Source organism: Danio rerio, chromosome 14, assembly GCF_049306965.1.
Source record: "Danio rerio strain Tuebingen ecotype United States chromosome 14, GRCz12tu, whole genome shotgun sequence".
Classification (NCBI taxonomy): Eukaryota; Metazoa; Chordata; class Actinopteri; order Cypriniformes; family Danionidae; genus Danio; species Danio rerio.
This window is the reverse complement of record NC_133189.1, coordinates 27,860,056-27,882,500: the sequence shown is the minus strand read 5'-3', so window position 1 is coordinate 27,882,500 and position 22,445 is coordinate 27,860,056. Positions and strand designations below refer to the sequence as shown.

The window sequence follows — 22,445 nt, the reverse complement described above, 5'->3', positions numbered from 1 at the left end:
CAATCATAGATCGCTATATGGTGAAAAAAGCCCGCCTTCTAGTTCAGGAACCAATCACCAATTGCTATTGACTGGCGATACTCTAAGGGAGGGGCTTAGACCAGATGTGTTTCTGCAGAATTTGTGTGATTTGGATGTTCAGAAATGAAACTAAAGGGACAGTTGTTGTTTAATTTTATTGGTTATTCTTAATATAAAATTCAATCGTAAGCTTGGCAAGCAGTTTTGAAGAATTTGATGTTTTCCCATTCAAACAGAATGCCCGAGCATACTGCCTAAAAGGTGTTTCAAAGATGGCCGCCGAGTAAAATGACTTGCCTTAAAGGGACTGTGTTTCTATTTACTGTAGCTTCCTTATTCATTCAGTTTTTACAGTATTGCTGTATTACTGTTAAACCTTTTTAACAATTTAAAGCATTGTTTATTTAAATGTTTTTTTTGCTTCATAGTATCGCTTTGAACATGGAATTTGTTTTAATTTCTTTCTTTATTGTACATTTCTAAAGCCTACTGTATTTATTTATTTATTTACTGCACAAAGAAATAGATTTTTAACTCATAAACCTTTAAAGACAGACTGGTTGTCAGGCTGTTAACTGATTGTATATGCTTTTGTTCAATCCATATATTCGTATGTATTATTCCTTAAGTTTCTCTATGAGTGGAGAAAAACTACAATACCCATGATGCTGTGCAGACAATTCCACCAATCACAGTGTGATAGTAAGCAATGTGCTACATCCACGAGTATTAAATGACATTATCAAGTTAATCTCTCTCTTTCTCACTCACTCGCTCAAAATGATTTACAGTACATATCTGTATGCAATGAACTTGAAATATATGATTTCAATGGATCCATCCAGCAATTTTGAATGAATCCTTTTAAATTTCTCTATCATTTGTTGTCATTGCATTGCTTAATGAGTTTGTAGTTCTTTGCCTTGTTTTGTTTTTCTTTGCTTTACTCAAACTTTGTAATAATTCTCCTCATGGTTGGTTTAATGCTCATATGTTGTACTGCTGTAAAAAATCCCTCTGGAAGAAAAAAACTTCCAGAACCAGCATGCTGAAAAGTGACACTAATGCACTCTGCAGACTGGTAAAGGTCTGATGAAGTGCTTTGAAATGTGCATTTCAATGTTTGACGTAAATTTATCCGAAACATTAAAAGAAGATGGGCCATTGTGTAGCTCCTCCCCTTTAAAAAAAAAACAGCCAATAACATTTTGTTTTACCATAGTTTTGCCAGTGAGAGAGGTTGAGCTTAAGCGCATCAAATGAAAAGCAAATTTGAAGTGTCTTTAATGAGGCGGTGTCAGATACTAGTGAGCTTTTGATTGGTCAAGATTTGATGAGAGACTAAAGTATGAGGTGGAGTGTATAAAACTGTTGATTCATTTAGGCAATCGTGACAAACTACAAGCTTTACATTTTTATATCAGTCCTATATATATATATTCTAAATGTGAATTGTCACTGTTTTAGAGCACACTAGCTAATAGTTATCCTAAAAACTACCCAGGTAGAAAAGAATTCTGTCCCAGATTGGGCATAAATCTGACACAGCAGGCATTCAGCCGGCATTGGCATACAGCTAGGCATGGGCCGGTATAAGAGTCTGATGGTATGATAACCTTGGATAAAATATCACGGTTTCACGGTATTATGATTACTGCTCTAAAATGTATTCTTTTTGCATGTCTGGGTAAAAAAACTAAAACATTTTTCCTTTTTAAACACAATATACTTTATTTTAAGAAACATTTATAATATTTTGGAACAGTAAACATGTCAGGCTAAATTATTAACTTATTGAGTTCTGCTGTCTTTTATAGTTTCTAAAACAGATTGTTTTAAAATGGCATCTTTGGATATTTTTTCTGCTAGAGATACTTTTGTCCTTTAAAAAAGTCAAAAAAAAAAATCATGCACATACGTTAGGAACGGTATAGCAGAAAATTTTTACGATTTTAAAACCTTGACTTTTTCAAACCGCGGTAGAACTTGACAACGGTTATCATCCAATGTCTACACAAGCATGTGGGCCAAACATGGTCCTGGTTTGGCAGAGGTGGCCCTGTCTCTAAGGTGGTACACAATTCTTGGGCCAGATGTAAAATGTAGTATTTGGCCTAGATTGATATGTGGGCCATGTAAGTTTGGCCTGTCTTATTATTTTCAAATAAAGAAAAAAAACTTCTACTAATCATTTCGCTTCGAGAAAAAGCATGCCCGTAGCATGCCTAAAGCACAATGATTCATGGGTTTATTAATTTCATTGCAGTCGTAACACACCAACCTAATCTGGCCCAATTCAGGCCCAGTTTTGGGTTATCAACTTGGCAGAGGCTTGATCCATGTTTGGCCCTTGTCTGGAAGCCAGACTTGGTCCAGTCATGTACCATAATTCATTGCAGCATGTGGGCCAAGCAAAAGCTGACTGAGTGGGCCAGAGCTGGGTCAGAGATATCTTGCTATGTGGGTAACAATACTGATACTAATATTTAAAAAACTTTATTTTAATTTCAAGGGACCTTTAACACCCACATCTTTTTGCTCTAAACTCTGTCTCTAAATATTCCTAATAATAGTTTGGGTTGAAAAAAACTACACTAAATGCACTTTTTACACACAAAATTACACTTTTTTTTTACAGTTATGCCCACATTACCTGTCCAAAGTTAATTTTAAATACATTTGAAGGCAAATAAAACCCCTCCTGTGAAATGTGTCTTATTTTTTCTAATTTCAAATTGTCAAAGTGATGTTTAACAGAGGAATAAAATGTTCACCATATTTCCTAAAATGGATATTTTTTTCTGAAGAAAATCTTATTTCTTTAAGTTGCCTGAATTAAAGGCAGTTTATTACTTACTCAAATCATTTTATTTGAGGTCAATATTATTAACTTCTCAAATATTTTTTTTTCTATTGGTTACAAAACAAACCACTGCTGTCCAATGACTCGCCTAATCAACCTAGTTAAGCCTATAAATGGCAAACTAAGCTGAAATTGTATCTTCAAAACTAGTAAAATATTTTGTACTGTCATCATGACAAAGACAAAATATTTTTTCTTAAATTTTTTTTTATTAAAACAATTAAGTTAAAAAAATGTGTAGAAAAATTAGTTTTGAAGCTGAACTGTGATCCTTAAAGTCTGTGTGAAATCTCACTCAATTTAAAATTTCCACAACATTAAGAAAACATTTATTTATTCATTTTCTTTTCAGCTTAATCCCTTTGCTAATATGCGGTCGCCACAGCGGAATGAATCGCCAATTTATCCAGCATATGTTTTATGCAGCAGATGCCCTTCCAGCTGCAACCCATTACTGGGATACATCCATACACACTCATGCGCTACAGTTAATTTTAGCATACTCAATTCACCTGTACCGCATGTCTTTGGACTTGTGGGTGAAACCAGAGCACCCGGAGGAAGAACATGCAAACTCCACAGAGAAATGCCAACTGACCCAGCCGAGGTTTGAACCAGTGACCTTCATGCTGTGAGGCATATGTGCTACTCACTGCGCCACCGCATGGCCATTAAGAAAACTATTGATTACAAACAACTAATAATATAACGGATACATATCAGACATTCCTACTCATACATTGTGTCCACATTCACTTTAGGTCACTGTATGATTATAACGGTATGAGACGCACCTGCCCCTGGTCCAGCACCATGATCCTGTTGCAGCCCAGCACAGTGTTGAGACGATGGGCGATCACTAGAGTCGTGCAACCGCTGAAAGAGCTGCGAATAGTGTCCTGTATGAGGCGGTCCGTCTCTGTGTCAATAGCAGCTGTTGCCTCATCTAACAGCAGGATCTGAAGGACAAGATCTCAAGGTTACATGTCTGTTATCATTAATGTCAGAATCTAAATCTCTTTAATGGCCAGTAGTTTGAAGAAACTGTGAAATGACATGATGGGCACATGCAGTTTTCTTGTTGTACTTGCAAGTCCAGTGGTTTTTAAGATAAAAAAGACATATTTTACTAGATTTATGTGTATTTTGACAAAAATCACAGAAACTTAATCAAATAATGCTGTACAGTGCATCCAGAAAGTATTAATAGTGCTTCACTTTTTCCATATTTTTTTTGTTACATCCTTATTCCAAAATGGATTAAATTCATTTATTTACTCAAAATTCTACACACAATATCCCATAATGACATGTGAAAAAAATTCACTGATCACTGCTGAAACATCTCAAGAATAATAAGTGGAAACAGAATGTACCTGGCAAAGGTTGGCAAAGGTTGTCAATACTGATGTACATGTGATTTTTCAGCTTTTTAAATTTTAATAAATATTAAAATTAAACATTAAATATAAAAAAAAAGTCAATAATTGTAATCTACGGTGAGATTGTAGCTGCAAAAGTTGTCTGATAACAGCCACACAGAGATCTGATCTGATTTGATCTGATCATCATCCAGTCTGTCTGAAATGACATGAAGAAACTGAACACACTGAGATAAACTAAATCTAGAAACACTTTGGCAACTAAGGATATGAAAAGCTACTCATCGATGAATTTGCTCTTCCGTGTCTGGAATCTCAATAATGACTTCAAACCACACTGAACTGAGCTAAACTGAACTGAACTGAACTTAAACACTAAAAACTGAACTACCCTGATCCAGTTCTATGACCATTTATGTGAAGCTGCTTTGACACCATCTACATTGTAAAAGCGCTATACAAATAAAGCTGAATTTAATTGAATTGAATTAAGTACCTACCTGCAAAGCTACAGTACAGTTGAGAAATTTAGGCACTTGTGTAAATGCTGTTAAATGAGGATGCTTTAAAAAATAATGCATAAATACATTTTAGTTATCAATTAACGTATACTAACTAAATCAAATCAACATTTGGTATGTGGACTTGCCCATAGTTTTTAAGGTAGCTTTGCAGTTAGGTTTTTCTTACATTGAATTCAAAGACAACACAAGCATAAAAATAAAAAAATAAATAAAAATAAAAACACGCCATTAACAACAACCAAAAACTAAAAGCTATTAAAAATGAGATATTTATTAATCCATCCCATCAACAACTCTTTCCACTAAAGAATAAAGATTTAGATGTGAAGTTACACAAATCTTACACAAAAAAACAAAAATAAAACAACAACACTTAAAACCCAAAATTGAATTAGTTAAAAAGTAGTCGAATCAATAAAGAACATTTAATTCCTAGATCAAGTGTAATCCTTTTACATTATTTTAAATCTCATTAATTCAATTTCTTTCGCCACAGCTGAATGAACTGCCAACTATTCCGGCATATTTCGGCCTTTCCAGCTGCAAACCAGTAGTGGGAAACACTTTCATTTACATACACACTCATGCACTATGGACAGTTTAGTTTATTTAGTTCACCTATAGCCCATGTCTTTGGACTGTGGGGGAGAACATGCAAACTCCACACAGAAATGCCCCAGAGAACTAACCCAGTCGTGACTCAAACCAGCAACCTTCTTGCTGTAAAGTGACAGATACTTTAAATTTACATAAACTAGAACTGACTATAGATTACTCTAATGTTTGAAAACAAAGCTAAAGCAGTGAGAGCAGTGTAACTTTTTCCTTTAAGAGGAATTATTTACCATAGTGAGGAGTTTGCTCCATGTAAACGGTGATATTACAGCATGCCCCTTTCTGGTATTATTGCACATACTGTAGAACAGTGGTTCTCAAAGTGGGGGTCGGGACCCCCCGAGGGGTCGCGGGGCAATGAAGGGGGCTCGCCAGGTGATTTCCAAAAATCTATTTTTTTTAAACCATAAGAATTAACTTATTTTATCCATAACTAAACTGAAAATAAAAATAGTCGTTTATAGTTACTATATACTATATAGTTACTATAGTAGCTTATAGTTACTAGTTCTATTGGATTGCGACCCCTGGGGTAATTACATTATATTAAAGGCAGCAATAGCGTCAGATGCATTTTGATTTTATAACATCAGGTTATACTTTCTGGCACATTTTAAGCACTGACACAAATTTAATTGGTGTGTCAGCGTCATTGCATGCAAGGTTTTGTATTTATAACCACCTCAGAGGATATTGGGGGTCGCGAGTCACTGGCATTGTTATTTTGGGGGTCGCGGGCTGAAAAGTTTGGGAACCCCTGCTGTAGAAAACCTTCACAGATTTACATTATGAGTGAAAAAAAAGGTTGAACATTCACCGTCTGCCATGTGGTGGCAATGTTTCGCCATTTTAAAACAGTTGACATTTACTACAATTGCTTCTCAGCTGCAGGGGGAAAACAATAACAAATGCAAGCAATATACTGAGACTAACCACATAATCAAATGTAGTTATTGCAGCAAAATAAACAGCTTTATCAATTTTAAAAAGGCAGAAGCAAATGCTAGCTCACGTTGCTGATTATATTCCTGTCACTTCTGTCACCAACACCAACATCCTTGAAAATCTTTTACAAAACTACCTTAAACACTGTAAATATAGGTATAAATGAATAAAGCAACATCGAAATTAGATAATAAGCCACTGATTTGTATTCAACTGACAGCACAACTTTAAGGAAAGGAAAAGCATACACTCTTTATAACAACAACAACAACATCAATCCTTTATAACAGCTTTTATGTAACATTCTTACATCCTATACTTCATGTGAAGTCGGAAACAGTTCAATAGTTCACCCAAAAATGACTTTGTTGTTGATTAATCAGATGTTGGAGCAAACCTCTGCTGCAGAACAAATGTTACTAACCAAACCATTTCCATTCTCACAGACTTCTTCCACTGCATTTTATGTATATGTAATGTAGGTCTACAGGCTCTTACACACAGTGAAATTCGGCAAAATGAATTACATGCACAAATGTGCTTTTCACACAAGCAAACAGCGTTCTATCTTTTTACCAGGAAGACACTATTCCCACACCAGTAGCAAAATACAGTGATGTCGATCACTGGAATTGTTTTTATAAGCAGCCTCATTTTCTTCACCCACCTGGATGAGGAGAAGAGCTTTTATTTCGCTGTCCGTCAAATTTGATTATATTTTTTAAAGCTTGTGAGTGATGGGCATAAGGAGATGCTCACGCAAAATGTTTTTGTGCTTTATAATGTGAAACAGAAAATTAGTAACCCTGCGTTCACTGCATAGTCCATTCTGCAGCTCTGACAAATGTAAAAGTATTGAAGCGCCAGATGCAGTGAGACAGTCATGCTTTTGCATATTTACATAAAAAACAAACAAACAGTTAAATGCAGTTGATCTTACTGTAAACAGCTCTGACTGAGCGTATGGCTGTCTAAAGCAGGTCTAAACTTTACTTCAGTAATCAGGGTTGGGTTTAATAAGTTTAATTACAAATGAATTACTGTAATTAAATCACTTTTCCACTGAAAAAGTTAAGTGATTACTCTCTCTTACCTAAATACTGTAATTAAATTCAACAGTTCTGTACAAATCACTTAAGAGAAACAGGGTAATTGTATCTTTTTTATTCAAATATATTTTGCAGAATGAATCTATTCATTCATTCATTCATTTATTAATTTTCCTTTGGTTTAGTCCCTTATTTATCAGGAGTCACCACAGTAGAATGAACCAGCAACTATTCCATTCAATGTTTTATACAGCGGAGATCCTTTCAGCTGCAACCTAGTACTGGGAAACACCCATACACTCATTCCCACACACACACACACACACACACACACACACACACACACACACACACACACACACACACACACACACACACACACACACACTCATCAACTACGGCCAATTTAGTTTATCCAATTCACCTATAGTGCATATCTTTGTACTGTGGGGGGAAACCGGAGCACCCGGAGGAAACCCACACAAACACAGGGAGAACATGCAAACTCCACACCGAAATGCCAACTGAATCAGTCAGGACTCGAACCAGTGACCTTCTTGTTGAAAAATATGAGGTATAAATTCAGAGAATTACAGTAATTTTTATTCAGATACTTTGCATAACTCAGTTTGTTAAATGATAAATGTTATGAAAATGTTTAATTTGTTCAATGACAATTGCAGAAGGCAACAATGAAATGAGTAAGAAACTTATGTCAATATATGGTATGTATGAAGTACGCTGTCATTAATTTTAAATGTTTCGACACATAAGATGTTTAACATATTTTAAGTGTTTAATAAAAATAAAAACTAAAAGGTAATTCATTCATTCATTCTCTTGTCGGCTTAGTCCCTTTATTAATCTGGGGTCACCACAGCGAAATGAACCGCCAACTTATCCAGCACGTTATTACGTAGCGGATGTCCTTCCAGCCACATCTCATTTCTGGGAAACACACGCACGCATGCACGCGCATGCACACACACACACACACACACACACACACACACACACACACACACACACACACACACACACACACACGCAGGGAGAATGTGCAAACTCCACACAGAAACGGCAACCGAGCCGAGGTTCGAACCAGCGACCCAGCGACCTTCTTGCTGTAAGGCTAAAGGTAATGTGTGACTTAATTTATTTTTTTTCAATTCTATTATAAGCTTTATAGGGATTTTAAGCAGTATTAAATCAAGTTACATTTCTGACATGGTAGTTAAAAACTCGATTTAAATATAATTGAAATGATATAATAAGTAATTAACTACTTTTTTTTGAAGTAACACTGGCCACCACACAAGAAAATCAAAAAGAATGTGACACTAAATATGGGTTCATTTTTAAATAAGTTGAATAATATTTGAGCCGTTGGTGATGTGCCACTGTGCTTTGGGCATTCTGAGTTCGAGCCTTGACAATACCCCCACCAGCCTCTCTCTCTCTCTTTCCAACTTCACTTCCTGTCTAGCAATTGTACAGTTGTGATAAAGAGAAAAAAAGAGCAAAATAAAGCAATAAAGGAAGACCTTAAGCCTTCTTCAACGGCTCATTTGGGCTGAAAAGCTTTCATGTATATCAGCATCTATTGATCCAAATAATCCAAATTTCAGTCATTCATTGAAAGAGAATAAATAAAACATTTAAAATCCTATTATAGAAAAATGAAATGTCATGCACATGCAGTGACAGAGGACTGGTGAAATATTTAACACACAGAACAAGATGACTCGTCTTTTGTTTTTTTTTAGGGAGTGGTGCATTTTTACAGCTTGATAAATGTTGCCAGTGCGGAACTAATCTTTACTTGCTGGTGAAATAGAGACATTTTAGGAGCAGCTAGTGCTAAAACCTACAGTACATTTACATATATTAAAAAAATAGAAAACTCTAACTGTTCATTGTGTCTGAATCAAAAGATCAAATATAATTTGAATTTATCGGATACAAAAAAGCACAACAACATGATCACTTTATTTAGCGTTCATGAAAACAACACTCAGATTTATTTATCATAATGATTTTCTGAAGCAACTTTGATGAAAGTTTTTGATCCTCATCAAATGTTGACTACTGTATTAAAGAATTGGTCAATATTATTATGCCCTTTTCGATTGGCTACAGATCAAAACACTGTTGTCCAATGACCTGCCTAATGGGGTATATGCAGAGGTATGCTGAAGGACTTTTAATTTGCGGTAACCTGGGTCAAGCACTTTCCTTGAACTGTATTGGTGTGGTTTTATTTAGAAATCAACAATGTTCAATGCCTGATTAATATAGGATTTAACATCTCAGCATATACAAGATGCATTGCACTAAATACCATTGTCCCACATGTCTTTAAATTATGAACATTTATTCACTCCTGTTAGACCCTCTTTGATTGGCTACAGATCAAAACACTGTTTTCCAATGACTTGCCTAATTGACCCAACTTACCAAAATATCATAGTTAAGCCTTTAAATTGCACCTTAAGCTGAATACTTATTACATGTAAAGTAAATACTTACAGCATATCATAATATCTTGTAAAGTACTGCAAAAATATTTTGTACTGTCATCATGGCAAAGAATTTATGTATTATAAAGAAAGGAATTTAGGTATTAGAAATTAGTTCAATTATTTAAAACTATAACGTTTAAAATATGTGTTGAAACAATCTATCCATTAAACACAGGAGGGCTCATTATTTTTCTTTAATTGTGTACTTCCTAGTAATAAAAACCAATTTCAGGATTGTAAGATGTTTATTTAGCATGAAGAGTATGTTGTTACTTGGATAAAGTGAGGTGAGAAGGGGCTCAAGAGTGTTTCTGGTGTGAATAGTTACGGTACCTTGCTGTGTCTGAGAAGAGCTCTGGCCACACAGAGCAGTTGTCTTTCTCCCACTGAGAAGTTCTCTCCATTATCCGTCACTTCTGAATGCAGTGAATTAGGTAACTGGCTTACCTGAAATCAAATCATCACACAACACCTCAATCAACAGCAAAGCCATTTGTCTTTTTGAAAATCCTTCCATAATCTCTTTCTTTCACTCACCATGTCTTTTATATGTGTTTTTTCCAGTGCTTCCCAGATCTGTGCGTCTGTATATTGATCCCAGGGATCCAGATTTGATCTTTTGAGAAGATAAGCAAGAAAGTTTATGCTGCAAGTCTACTAATGCTGCATTGCTTTTGTACTTTGTTCTAAACTACGAGTACCCAGTATGACGTTTGACACCCTTTCAAGTAAGAGTTCACATTTTGAAATTAGGAGGAACCACAATAACTTTGACTATTACGGGTGATCTGAAGTCAACAGATTTTTTTGTTGTTGTTGTTTATTGGCCTCTTATAGTTACAGTAGGCATTTAAACATTGACGTTTTGGCTAAAATGAGACAAAAGAAGGCTAAAACAAAATTTACAGGTTGTCAGTAAAAATCTAATAGACATCTAAAAATAGTCCAAGAATGGACTGACATATGAATAACAACATATGTGTGGTCTGTCCAATCTTTCTATTTAGTGACAAGGCTATTCTTGGAATATTTTCAGACTTATTTTAGATGTTAGCCCATTTTCAGTTTCAACCAATACATCTGTGTTCAGGCATCTATTAGACATCTAATAAACACACACACAAATGCTTGCTGGGTTGCATCGCAGTAAATCCTGTGGTGCAAAGAGTAATATCTGTGGACAAGACACTTCATTATGTGAGCAAAATACAGATTCTTTTTGTATTTTCTTTTTTTTTTAATTAAACAGAACTGCCTTCAGTGGACAAATCTGTCTTGGCCCCAATTTACACTTGGTTTTAAGAAGCATTTCAGTCCAATGCCAAGTGGACAACTTTTGTGTCTTTTGTTTAAACTTTTAAATTCAGTCAGCTAGTTCAATGGCTTCTGGTGAATTGTCACCCCAAACAAAATTGCTGTGTTTAAGATCTGATTTCCTTAAAAAAAAAACAGCAATCTTCACTGCCTGGCTGAGATATGATATAAAGTGGGTATCAGACCAAACAAGAAGCACAGCATTAAATATTTTTTCGCACAATGTCTTTAAAATATGGAAATTAATTTTACCCCAGTATTTTTAATGGAATTTCTGTACTAGCCTGCTGCTAATGATGGCGCCGGGTCTTTCAAATAATTTTACACTTTTTTCCCGTATCTTTTTATACCGTTGCTCCAAACTGCCTGCTGATTTTTTTCATCACTCTTTGTTTATTTCCACATGTGAGAATGTGAGTTGCCCATGTGTTAATTCTGACCAATCAAAATGCATTTCAGAAAATTCATGAAGCCAATGACTGATGTGGATGTTGTCATGTGATTGCAATTTGGTTCGTTCCAACTGGTTCAGTCGGTCTGGTGTGAAACTGAACCAGAACAGCAGGAAAATGCAACAAAGTAAAATTTTGAACTTTGGTCTGGACCAATGGAAACAGACGACAGGTGTGTATTTTATTGTGTGATTAGTTTATTTAACAGTGTCCTTCAATTTTCTAAACACTCCCATGATTGTGATGTAGAGTTTTAAAGGAAAAAACAAATGTTGATGAAATAAGACCTATATTCTGGTACCTCATGGCCTCTTTTTTTAATCCAATCAATTCCAAATGAATAAAATGTACTCCAGTCCTCCATTTTTCCTCCATTCCCCCTATTTTCTACTGAGGTACTGTATATCATACTACAGAAGTGACTCCAGCTGTTAGCACATGGCTAGTCTTGGTAAAGTGACGTGGAGCGTACCTGACAGTACCGATGAAAAGAACGGGCTCTTGGGGGATGACTGACAGCTTGCTCCTCAAGTCCTCAAGACCAATGTGAGCAATGTTGACACCATCGATGATGATTGATCCACGGCTAAGCTCCGCTAGTCTGAAGAGTGCGACGCCCAGTGAAGATTTCCCTGAAGAAAGAACCAACCTGTGTCACAACTGATTTCCTCCACCAGTAATACGACTCACAGTACAGACAAAGACAGGCAACATCAGATAGAATGAAACAGTCAAGCAGACAAGTATACCTGAGCCCGTTCTCCCAACGATCCCTATGGTCTCTTCTGGAAGAATGCTAAAACAGAGGTTCTTCAAAACCAGTGGAAGACCATCCCGATATCGCATCTCTACATCCTGGAAGGTGATTTGTCCTTCTGCTGGCCAGCTGGACGAGGAAGCGGGGCATCCAGTGATCTGTCGAGGACCTTCGCTTTCCAGGTTCTGCATAAACACATGGCATAACGATTATACGGTGTACTTCACAGCTCAGCAAGACCATTACTGGCTTCATTAATCACAGTAAAATGCTCTCCATGAAGACAGCTGTACTGTTGTGCTTTGATAAGTGCCTCGTGAAACGAGTGGAGTCACATGCTATGATGTTCTGGCTTGTAATAAACATGTCCCATGATCCCTGCTGAGCAAGATGTAGCTGCCTCACTATGCAGCGTGGCGACTGTTGGGCTCGACGGCCTTTCATTTTAAAACGCCAATGTCCTTTGTGCGCTGTGCCAATTGAATAACAAATAGTCTGTCCCTTTCTATTTTCCATTGACAGCCAGCACACATGTGTCACCTTTATGTAATGATTGATCCGCTCCACTGATGTAAATCGGGCTTCGGTTTCAGAAAGGAGCCTCACGGTGAACTGAAACAGGCCGGTCAGCTGGATATGGGAAAGAAGAGAAAATGGGCAGTGAATAATAACTATGAGCAACAGTGAGCAATACAAATGAATCATGGCACTGTAAGCTTCTTGTACAACACGAGGCCGAGTCAGATGGAGAGCAGCGCACCTGTACGGCGTAGGAGAGGGCCAGGCCGGCGTAGGCAGGAGAAATATGGCCATGCATTAAGACGATGAGAAGGGCTACTGTGGTGATGAGGGAAATACTGATGAGGTCCAGACGCACAGCCAGCCATCGCATAGCACAGCTGAACAGAAATTGGCACGCTTGGTTTGTGTCAAGCAGGGCTTGATACCTGGTGGAATATTACAGATATTTAGACCCTCAAAAACATACTATGAATCTTGCAGTACAGATTACATCTCCAGTGTTTAGTGTCACAGAAATCATTCGAATAGCCTGATTACATGCTCCAGGCGAAGTGGTGGCACAGTGGGTAGCGCTCTAGCCTCACAGCAAGAAGGTCGCTGGTTTGAGCCTCGGCTGGGTCAGTTCGAATTTCTGTGTGGAGTTTGCATTTTCTTCTCGTGTTTGCGTGCGTTTCCTCTGGTTTCCCCCACAATCCAAAGACATGTGGTACAGGTGTACTGGGTAAGCTAAAACTGGTCATAGTGTATGTGTGTGATTGAGTGTGTATGGATGTTTCCCAGAGTTGGGTTACAGCTGGAAGGGCATCCGCTACATAAAACATTTGTTGGAAAAGTTGGTGGTTCATTCCACCGTGGCGACCCCAGATTAACAAAGGGACTGAGCCGGAAAGAAAATGAATGACTGAATGATTTATTGCTTGAGAAACATTAATACATTTGTGAAAACTATGATCATTTTTAGCAATCATCTTCAATCTTTTGTGACAGCATAAATATCAAATTAAATCAGTTTGATTTATTTTTAAATGTATTATTTTTGTTTCTTTTTTTGGCAAATTTTTCTTGACCAATTTCTTTAAAAGGAAGTGTTTGTTGGTATTCATCATACCTCACTGTACATTTTCACAGTTAGTTGCTTAATTAGTTAGTAACAGTAAAGTTTATTCATTTTTGTTTCGACTTAAGTCCCTTTTTTAATCAGGGGTCACCACAGTGGAATGAACCTCCAACTTATCCAGCGCATCTTTTACGCAGCGGATGCCGTTCAAGCCGCAACCCAACATTAGCAAACACCTATACATTCTTGCATTCACACACATACACTACAGCCACTTTATTCAATTTACCTATAATGTATTTTTTTGGACTATAGTGGAAACAGGAGCACTCAGAGGAAACCCACGCAAACAGGGGCAGAACATGCAAACTCCACACAGAAATGCCAACTGACCCAGCTGGGGCTCAAACCTGCGACCTTCTTACTGTGATGCAATCTTGCTACTCACTGCACCACCATGACGCCCTACAGCCATTTTAGTTTATTTAATTCACCTATAGAATTCACCAATCCTTACTAAACACATTATTGCCTAGACTAATTTTCCACCAACAGTCAGACTATGTGTACACCTATCTATTGTCTTCTACGTATTACTGTCAACATTGCTTAATGTATATTGTTTTGTTTTTTGAGAGTATGTTGTTGTGTTTTGCACTGTCTGGAGCCAGCACCTAAGGCTTTTCACTCATCATAGTACACATGCTGCTGCTGATGTGACAATAAAAGTGACTTGATTTGATTTGATAGCACATGTCTTTGGACTGTGGTGAAAACCGGAGCACCAGGAGAAAAACCCATGCCAACACAGGGAAAACATGGCCCAGCTGGGAATCAAACCAGTGACTTTATTGCTGTCAGGCAACAATGCTAACCACTGAGTCACTGTAAGTAAAGTTATTTTTATTTTTTTTCAAATCTGATTAATCAATCAAGGCCAATTGTACAAACTTCAGCTCATTGATTAGATGATATAAGGCAATATAACTCTGATAACTAGGGCCAGACAGAATCTGTAGACATTTTTTGCTATTTTTGAAGAGAATTTTGTAAAAAGTTTACAAATTTACACAGAATTATTTTGGAAGTATCGTAACTAAAAACTTAATGTATGAAATAAAAAATACTAGCTTTTTAACTTTAATGTTTACATTGCAAATCCATCTAGATCCACTTATTTGTTTAACAAAGCAAGTCTATCATATAATGTATCTACTAAAAATAATACTTTACAAACAGTATTGTAAAAAAATCAAATGACTACTTTCATATCAGTTAATATTACTGAAATGAATTTCAAAACTGAATAAATATAAATGTACACACATTTACACAAGTAAATAAATGGACTCAAAAATGAGCCAAAAAATGTGGGTGCAGATTTCGTGTTGGCCTACTGATAACTCATCACATATGATATAAAACTGCAAGTATAAAGCATTACAATATAATTCAACTTTAATTAAATCCTATTATTTGTATGTTTTTTATTTTAAAACAAAACTTCTTTGTGAAGTGTGCTTGTATTGTCATTTTTTGAAAATAAATGGTAACAACTAATATTCCCCCATCTGTCCTGATTATCACATCTATTTTCTTTTATTTGTGAATATGTTTTGGAGCAAAGTTTCATCAGTTCTGCAAGTTCTGCAAAGTCATAGAGGGCATTCTGTTGTCTGAAAATTACCTGTGTATGAAGTCAGCACCCCTGCCGTAAGCGTAGATAGTGGACAGTCCTTGCAGACTGCTAGTGATATGAGAGGTGAAAGGGGATTGGCTGATATTTTCCAGGCGCTTCAGCTCACGAATGAGAACCCTTTGGGTAAAAAAGGACAATCAGTATATTTATATATATATATATATATTTTCTTTCAGTACCTGACAAAAAGTCAGCCAGTGATAGAATGTGAGCAGCGATATACGGCTGAGTTTTGATCAAAGCTCTGGCTCATCTCATCTGCTTATCTGTGTGGCTCACAGAGCTGCCTGTGATGTGACAGGTTAGTGGCTTATGAGATGGAGGCCCACAGGGGACAATAATGGTGAGACTGAGGGGATCTTCCTGCCTGAGCTGCAGTCATTTCTGCCTTCTGAACTGATTTATATGGGGCTTTATGAAGCCTGTCACACGTCAGCACTAGCGCAGACAGGACAGCAGAGTCAACATGTAGCATGAGGCAGAGGCAGGACAACGCTGATGAAAAACCAGACGCATTTATATATATACTGTGCTCAGAATATATACTCACCCCTCACAAATCTCTCTTTTAAATTCATATTTCTAATAAGAAGCTATACAATATTATATTTTTGCCTATACATTAGATTAGTCAGTACTGAAGCCACATCTGGAGCCAAAAACTAATACACCCAATTTTAAAAAGGGGAAAAATCAAAAGAAGCAAAACAAATAAAACAAATTTGTTGAAATTTTGCAATATTTTGCTTGAATTTTATTGTATTATCTTTCAATTTTTAAATCTGTTTGGTGACTAAAATATTATTTTAATAAATATATCTGTTTAATAAATATGTTTTGTTTAAATACACCAAAATACATTCCGTATATTCACTGAGAAATGGATAATATTAATTTTTAAAATGTGGTGTATTCAGTTATGCTGAGCACTGTATATATATAATGTTCGGTAATGTTTGTGTAATACATGGTTCGATGAATCAAATTTATGTCTTTAAATTATCTCATTTATAAATAACATTTACTTTTTTTGTGTTTTGAATAATGTTTAGTCTATTTTGGCAAACAGAACCCTCTGATTCGTTATTTAAAAGGTTACTGTAGGTCAAACTATATCTAATTTGACTTTACTTCTAAGATATATGTTGATACAAACACTCATTTTATGAGAAAAGTGTCTAGTGAAAACCTACAATGTCTATCGGTGCTCTGATCTGCTGTTTTTGGATCGTTAATATGTTTTCTCTCGCATAGAATTATTGACACAATTATGCATTTACTATGGTATGAACCATTAAAGGGGTGGTCAAATATATATTTATATTATCTTTTATTTATTTGTTCATTCATTTTCTTTCGGTTTAGTCCCTTTATTCATCAGGGGTCGCCACAGCGGAATAAACTGCCAACTATTCCAGCAGATGTTTTACATGGCGGCTGTCCTTCCAGCTACAACCCAGTACTAAGATAATTATTATTAACATTATTATTCAAGATAAAAAAAAACTTTAGATCAAAACTTTCTCACTCCTCATAATTGATTACAGTTAAATGTAAAAAAATAATAATATAAATAAACATATTTGATTCATGACTACGAAGTAAAAAAAAAAACTCACTTTAACAATGTTTGTTACATACTTAAAAAAATTATGTAACAGATCCTTGCTTAAATAAAACATTTATTTCCCAGTATTATATTACAATATTTATTCATTTATTTTCCTTTGACTTAGTCCCTTATTAACCAGGGGTCGCCACAGCGGAATGAACCAGCATATGTTTTACGCAACAGATGCCCTTCCAGGCGCAAGCCAGTACTGGGAAACATCCACACACACACACTCATACACTACGGCCAATTTAGTTCAACCAATTCACTTATAGGGAGACGCGATGGCACAGTGGGTAGCACAATCGCCTCACAGCAAGAAGGTCACTGGTTCGAGCCTTGACTGGGTAAGTTGGCATTTCTTTGTAGAGTTTGCATGTTCTCATTATGTTGACGTGGGTTTCCTCTGGTTTCCCCCACAAGTCCAAAGACAGGCAGGTGAATTGGGTAAGCTAAATTGTCTATAGTGTATGTGTGTGAATGAGTGTGGTGTATAGATGTTTCCCAGTGATGGGTTGCAGCTGGAAGGTCATCTGCTGTGTAAAACATAAGTTGGCGATTCATTCTGCTGTGGCAACCCCTTTTTAATAAAGGTTAAAAAAGTCAAAAAGAAAAAGAATTAATGAATTCACCTATAGCGCATGTCTTTAAACTGTGTGAAAAACCAGGGGTGCCGCTTTTGGAGATGTAACTTAAATTCCGCCTTTTAAATAATAGGTCACCAATAGCTTTCGCCATGAGCCACGACAATATGTGTTCCAAACGACATCAATGTTTTCAAAGTGCACTGCGAAGGTAGCACAATAAAAACATGAAGATCGCTAAAACTGAATGTAAAAATACTTTGAAAGAAAATTACACCTAGGAGAGATGACCTTAATGCTTTATTTAAAAAAAAAATCATTCCAAGTTTAAATGTTAGAATGTTCTAAACGAACAGGGCATAGGGGGCTAAGAATAAAACACAGCCAGGAGCTATGTTTCTAACTACAGCTCCAGAGGTGTAGTTACAAGCATAGAAGTTTGCAACACAGTTTGTGATTGTTCGTTGGAACGATGGATTTGGGAAACACCAAATCAACAAACTATGTTTGTAGCGACTCAACTTGCGACTTTAGTTGGTTAATGAGGGTTTTTGGAAACGCATCCTAGAGCACCTGGAGTAAATGCACACAAACACAGGGAGAAAATACAAACTACACACAGAAATGCCCACTTGCCCAGCTGGGACTCAAACCAGCGACCTTCTAGCTGTAAGGTGACAGTGCTAACCACTGAGCCACCATGCCACTCTCTATATTATAATATATTTTATAATATTACATTATTATTTAATCTATCTTTCTGTCTGTCTGTCTGACAGCCAATCCATCCATCGAGTTAATGCAGATTATTAATGGATTAATTTAAAAGTAATAATTTTATTGGATATGTGAAAATAAAGCTATCAATCACACACATACACACATAGTAGTCTTTATTTAGTTCTATCTTTATAGGGCTTTTGGCAGATTTGGAACGCGTTTTTATTCATTGATCAGCCTGACCTATATTTTTGTTTCCATGTTTTGCATTGCCCCATCTCAACCCTTGATAAATCTGACAGAGCAAACCTGGAGATTCGGTTGACGATGAAGAGGAAAGCCCCTAAAGGTATGATGGAGAACAGGAACCAGGGAAACACGGCGCCCACCACTCCCAGACAGAACAGCACTAGTGTCACATTCTGGAGCAGCATTTCAGCCTGCATCGCCAGACGCACGTCAACTGCGCAAAGAGGAAGAACACAGAATCAAACAGACATCAAAACTGCTTTGAGACGCCCCCGTCATCCTGCATTTGAAAGGATTTGTGAACTGCGATAGAGAAAGAGAGAGAGAGGTTGCTCACCCTCATCCATGTCCTTGGAGAATCGGTTGAGGATGCGTCCCAGGGGTGTTGTGTCGAAAAAGCGCATGGGGCTCAGAAGTAGAGTTTTAAATAGTTTATCATGCAGAACCGAGGCTGCCCGTACTGTGCACTGCAACGACAACAACATACAAACAACAGTGTTAATGATGCATGCGCACAGACGCGACAAAAACACCAAGAAATGAGCCAGTGATTTAAAAACCTATAAAAAGGTCTATAATGCTAATAAACAGGACAGGGATGTAAACAAACATTTAAACAGTCATAACAGTGAGATTATAATGAGGTAAAAATCTTGGCAATCAGACAGGAATGCTTTTGCCCAAGATCTGTGAGGGCCGGCTGGGACATTGGATACATTGGGACTGGAAGTGACCAATGCAGCTTGACACTTCAGCACAGATCAATCTGCTCTGGTTAAAACTTTGGACCGAGTAAAGTAGGTCAGCTTTCTACTGTGTTAATATATATATATATACTCACAAAGTACACTGGTGGAAAAGCTGACTTTATGCAGTGTATGTCCTACTTTAGTATGGGAGAAAGCTTAAATGCATATGTTAAACCTGTACATCATGGTCATGGTTAGCATTCTTCTGAGGGCCTCATCCATCAAGGGGCCAAAGTTTTAGTAATTTTTTATTATATATAAGGTTTTTTAATTTAAGGCCGCATTTACATAATATAGTTTTCACAATCACCAGCGATCTAGCTCATGCAAATTGCTGGAGAACATCAAATCTTCCACTAAATGAACAACAGATTTCATCATACTTGTACTCTCACACCTGTTCCGGTTCACCTTTGATTGCAAACACACACAGCTGAAGCTGTTCAGGACTAATCAAATGGGCTATAAAGACAGCACACGTAGTCTTCTGGATTCGCCTGCTTGTAAAATGTATCATATATTATTAAAACTAATTCCTGTATTTACTATTTATGATCAAATAAATTTAGCCTTGCTGAGCATAACATAGTCATTTTAGTCAAAATCTTACTGACCTCAATGTATATTTATTTATTTTTTTTATTTATTATATTTTATTTTATATTTATTTACATTGTATATTATCACATGAGAAATATACAAATACATAAATGGAAGTAGGGGCTGTGCAATTAATCGAAAATTCATTTTCGAGTTTGACTTTGGCTTCTAACAATTATGAAAATCATTATTCGAGGTAAAACGATTATTGCATCATATACCGCCCCCTTTCCAGTTGTACACATTTTTTTGCTCTGCAAAACTCAAGTTTCACGTGAAAATGACTAAAAGCATGTACTGTAATCATTCATTAATGTCCATCTGAATCATTCATTTATTAATTTTCTTTTAGGCTTAGTCCCTTTATTAATCTGGGGTTACCACAGCGGAATGAACCGCTAACTTATCCGGCATATGTTTTACGCAGCGGATGCCAGCTGCAACCCATCACTGGGAAACATCCATACACACTCAGTCACACACGTACTATGGACAATTTAACTTACCCAATTCACCTAGCACATGTCTTTGGACTGTGGGGGAAACCGAAGCACAGAGGAAACCCACACAAACACGGCAAGAACAGGCAAACTCCACACAGAAAGGCCAACTGACTTAGCTGAGGCTTGAACCAGTGACCTGCTTGCTGTGAAGCGATCATGCTACCCACTGCACCACCATGTTGCCACATTCAAACCATGTTTTTAAAAGCACGGGAAAAATTGCATGCTGTATGCACTCAGCCTCAGGGACAAGCAAAGCACACATCTAAAGTTATTCTAATGTGAGCGCTTTAATGTTCAAATACATGCAAATATGTATAAAAACGCTGTTTAGTGATTATTCATATTAACCCTCCTTTATGTAATAAACAAATGAGTCGAGAATCAAAAGACATGTAAAAGAGTAAGCATAAATTAGATCCGCACTGCTCTTAAAGTGACAGTACGCAATTTTCCTGCTACAACAAAAGGACAAAATCACTCACTGCTTTTGTCTGAAAGACTTTTGTATCTATAATTAAAGTGTTTTTCTTACAGTGAAGATGCTTAAATCAGTTTGTTTCATATTTTTATTCTATTGTATTTATTTCCCTTTATTTATTTACGGGGAGGAAAATAACTGTATTTATGCAGTTGAAGTGTTTAGCGCAAAGAAGATTTTTTTCAAACCTATTTCTAAACATACTATATTTAATAACTAATAGAAACTAAGAAACAAAAATTTCTAATAACTGATTTCTTTTATCTTTGCTATGATGACAATACATAATATTTGATTGGATATTATTCAAGATACAAGTATTCAGCTTAAAATGCTATTTAAATTCTTAATTAGGGTAATTGGGCAAGTCATTGTATAACAGTAGCTTCTTCTGCAGACAATCAAAAATACTGCAATATTAATAATATTGACCTTAAAATAGGTTTTTAAAATCCTTAAATCTGCTTTTATTCTAGCTGAAGTAAAAACAAATACTTTCTCCAGAAGAAAAAATATCAGAAAAAAAAAACTACGAAAAATTCCTGAATCTGTTAAACATAATTTAGGAAACATTTATAAAAAAGAAAAAAATTCACAAGGGGGCAAATAATTTTGACTTCAACTGTATATTGTTTTGTATAATCGTGATTACAATTATGAACAAAATAATCATGATTATGATTTTTCCCACAATTGAGCAGCCCTAATGGAAGTCATTGCTGAACAAAACAGTTCTGTCATTTCGAGTCTTAAATGGGAAATAATGTGCTTAAAATTACTGTACAGCGCATCAGAAACAGAAAACAAGCATCGTCAGCTGTAACGCTGTTGACGCAAAGGCCACATCTCATCTCAGACAGCTTTGTTAATTACAATGAAAGCAATCTATTTTGGCCTAGTGTACAGATTGTATCCAGCATGGACATTATGTCTCCCCCAGCACTTATGAGGCATGAATGTCAGGACGTAGCACAGCAGCACATACAAAAACATGATTACATAAGTCCACATATTCTCAAACACATGTCAACCCACCGAGAACATGCCAGACATGACTTCACAACAAAACTCCTCATGTCGTGCCCAGGAGAATGTGTTGCTATTAGGATTTGATGGTTTCTGGCACACAGGGACACATTCATTCCATTAATAGAATATGTAAAGTTCCCAAATTTGCAATCTTACCTCTGGGTAAAAAGAGATTAGCCATCATGGAGGAATTAGC

The 22,445-nt window shown here is 36.4% G+C and overlaps 1 protein-coding gene across 4 annotated transcripts in view; it reads right to left on the bottom strand.

Annotated features, from left to right (window-relative positions):
* Positions 1–22,445, bottom strand: part of wu:fb13g09 — a 79,237-nt gene that overhangs the window by 1,531 nt on the left and 55,261 nt on the right. For all 4 annotated transcript variants that reach the window (XM_073921823.1, XM_073921824.1, XM_073921822.1 and 1 more), the window contains 10 exons: positions 19,225–19,354; positions 18,948–19,101; positions 15,711–15,839; positions 13,205–13,391; positions 12,985–13,074; positions 12,437–12,629; positions 12,160–12,319; positions 10,459–10,537; positions 10,255–10,368; positions 3,679–3,843 (listed from right to left, as the gene is read on the bottom strand). In XM_073921823.1, the coding sequence (XP_073777924.1) occupies positions 3,679–3,843; positions 10,255–10,368; positions 10,459–10,537; positions 12,160–12,319; positions 12,437–12,629; positions 12,985–13,074; positions 13,205–13,391; positions 15,711–15,839; positions 18,948–19,101; positions 19,225–19,354 (1,401 nt within the window). The remainder of the gene's footprint in view (positions 1–3,678; positions 3,844–10,254; positions 10,369–10,458; positions 10,538–12,159; positions 12,320–12,436; positions 12,630–12,984; positions 13,075–13,204; positions 13,392–15,710; positions 15,840–18,947; positions 19,102–19,224; positions 19,355–22,445) is intronic.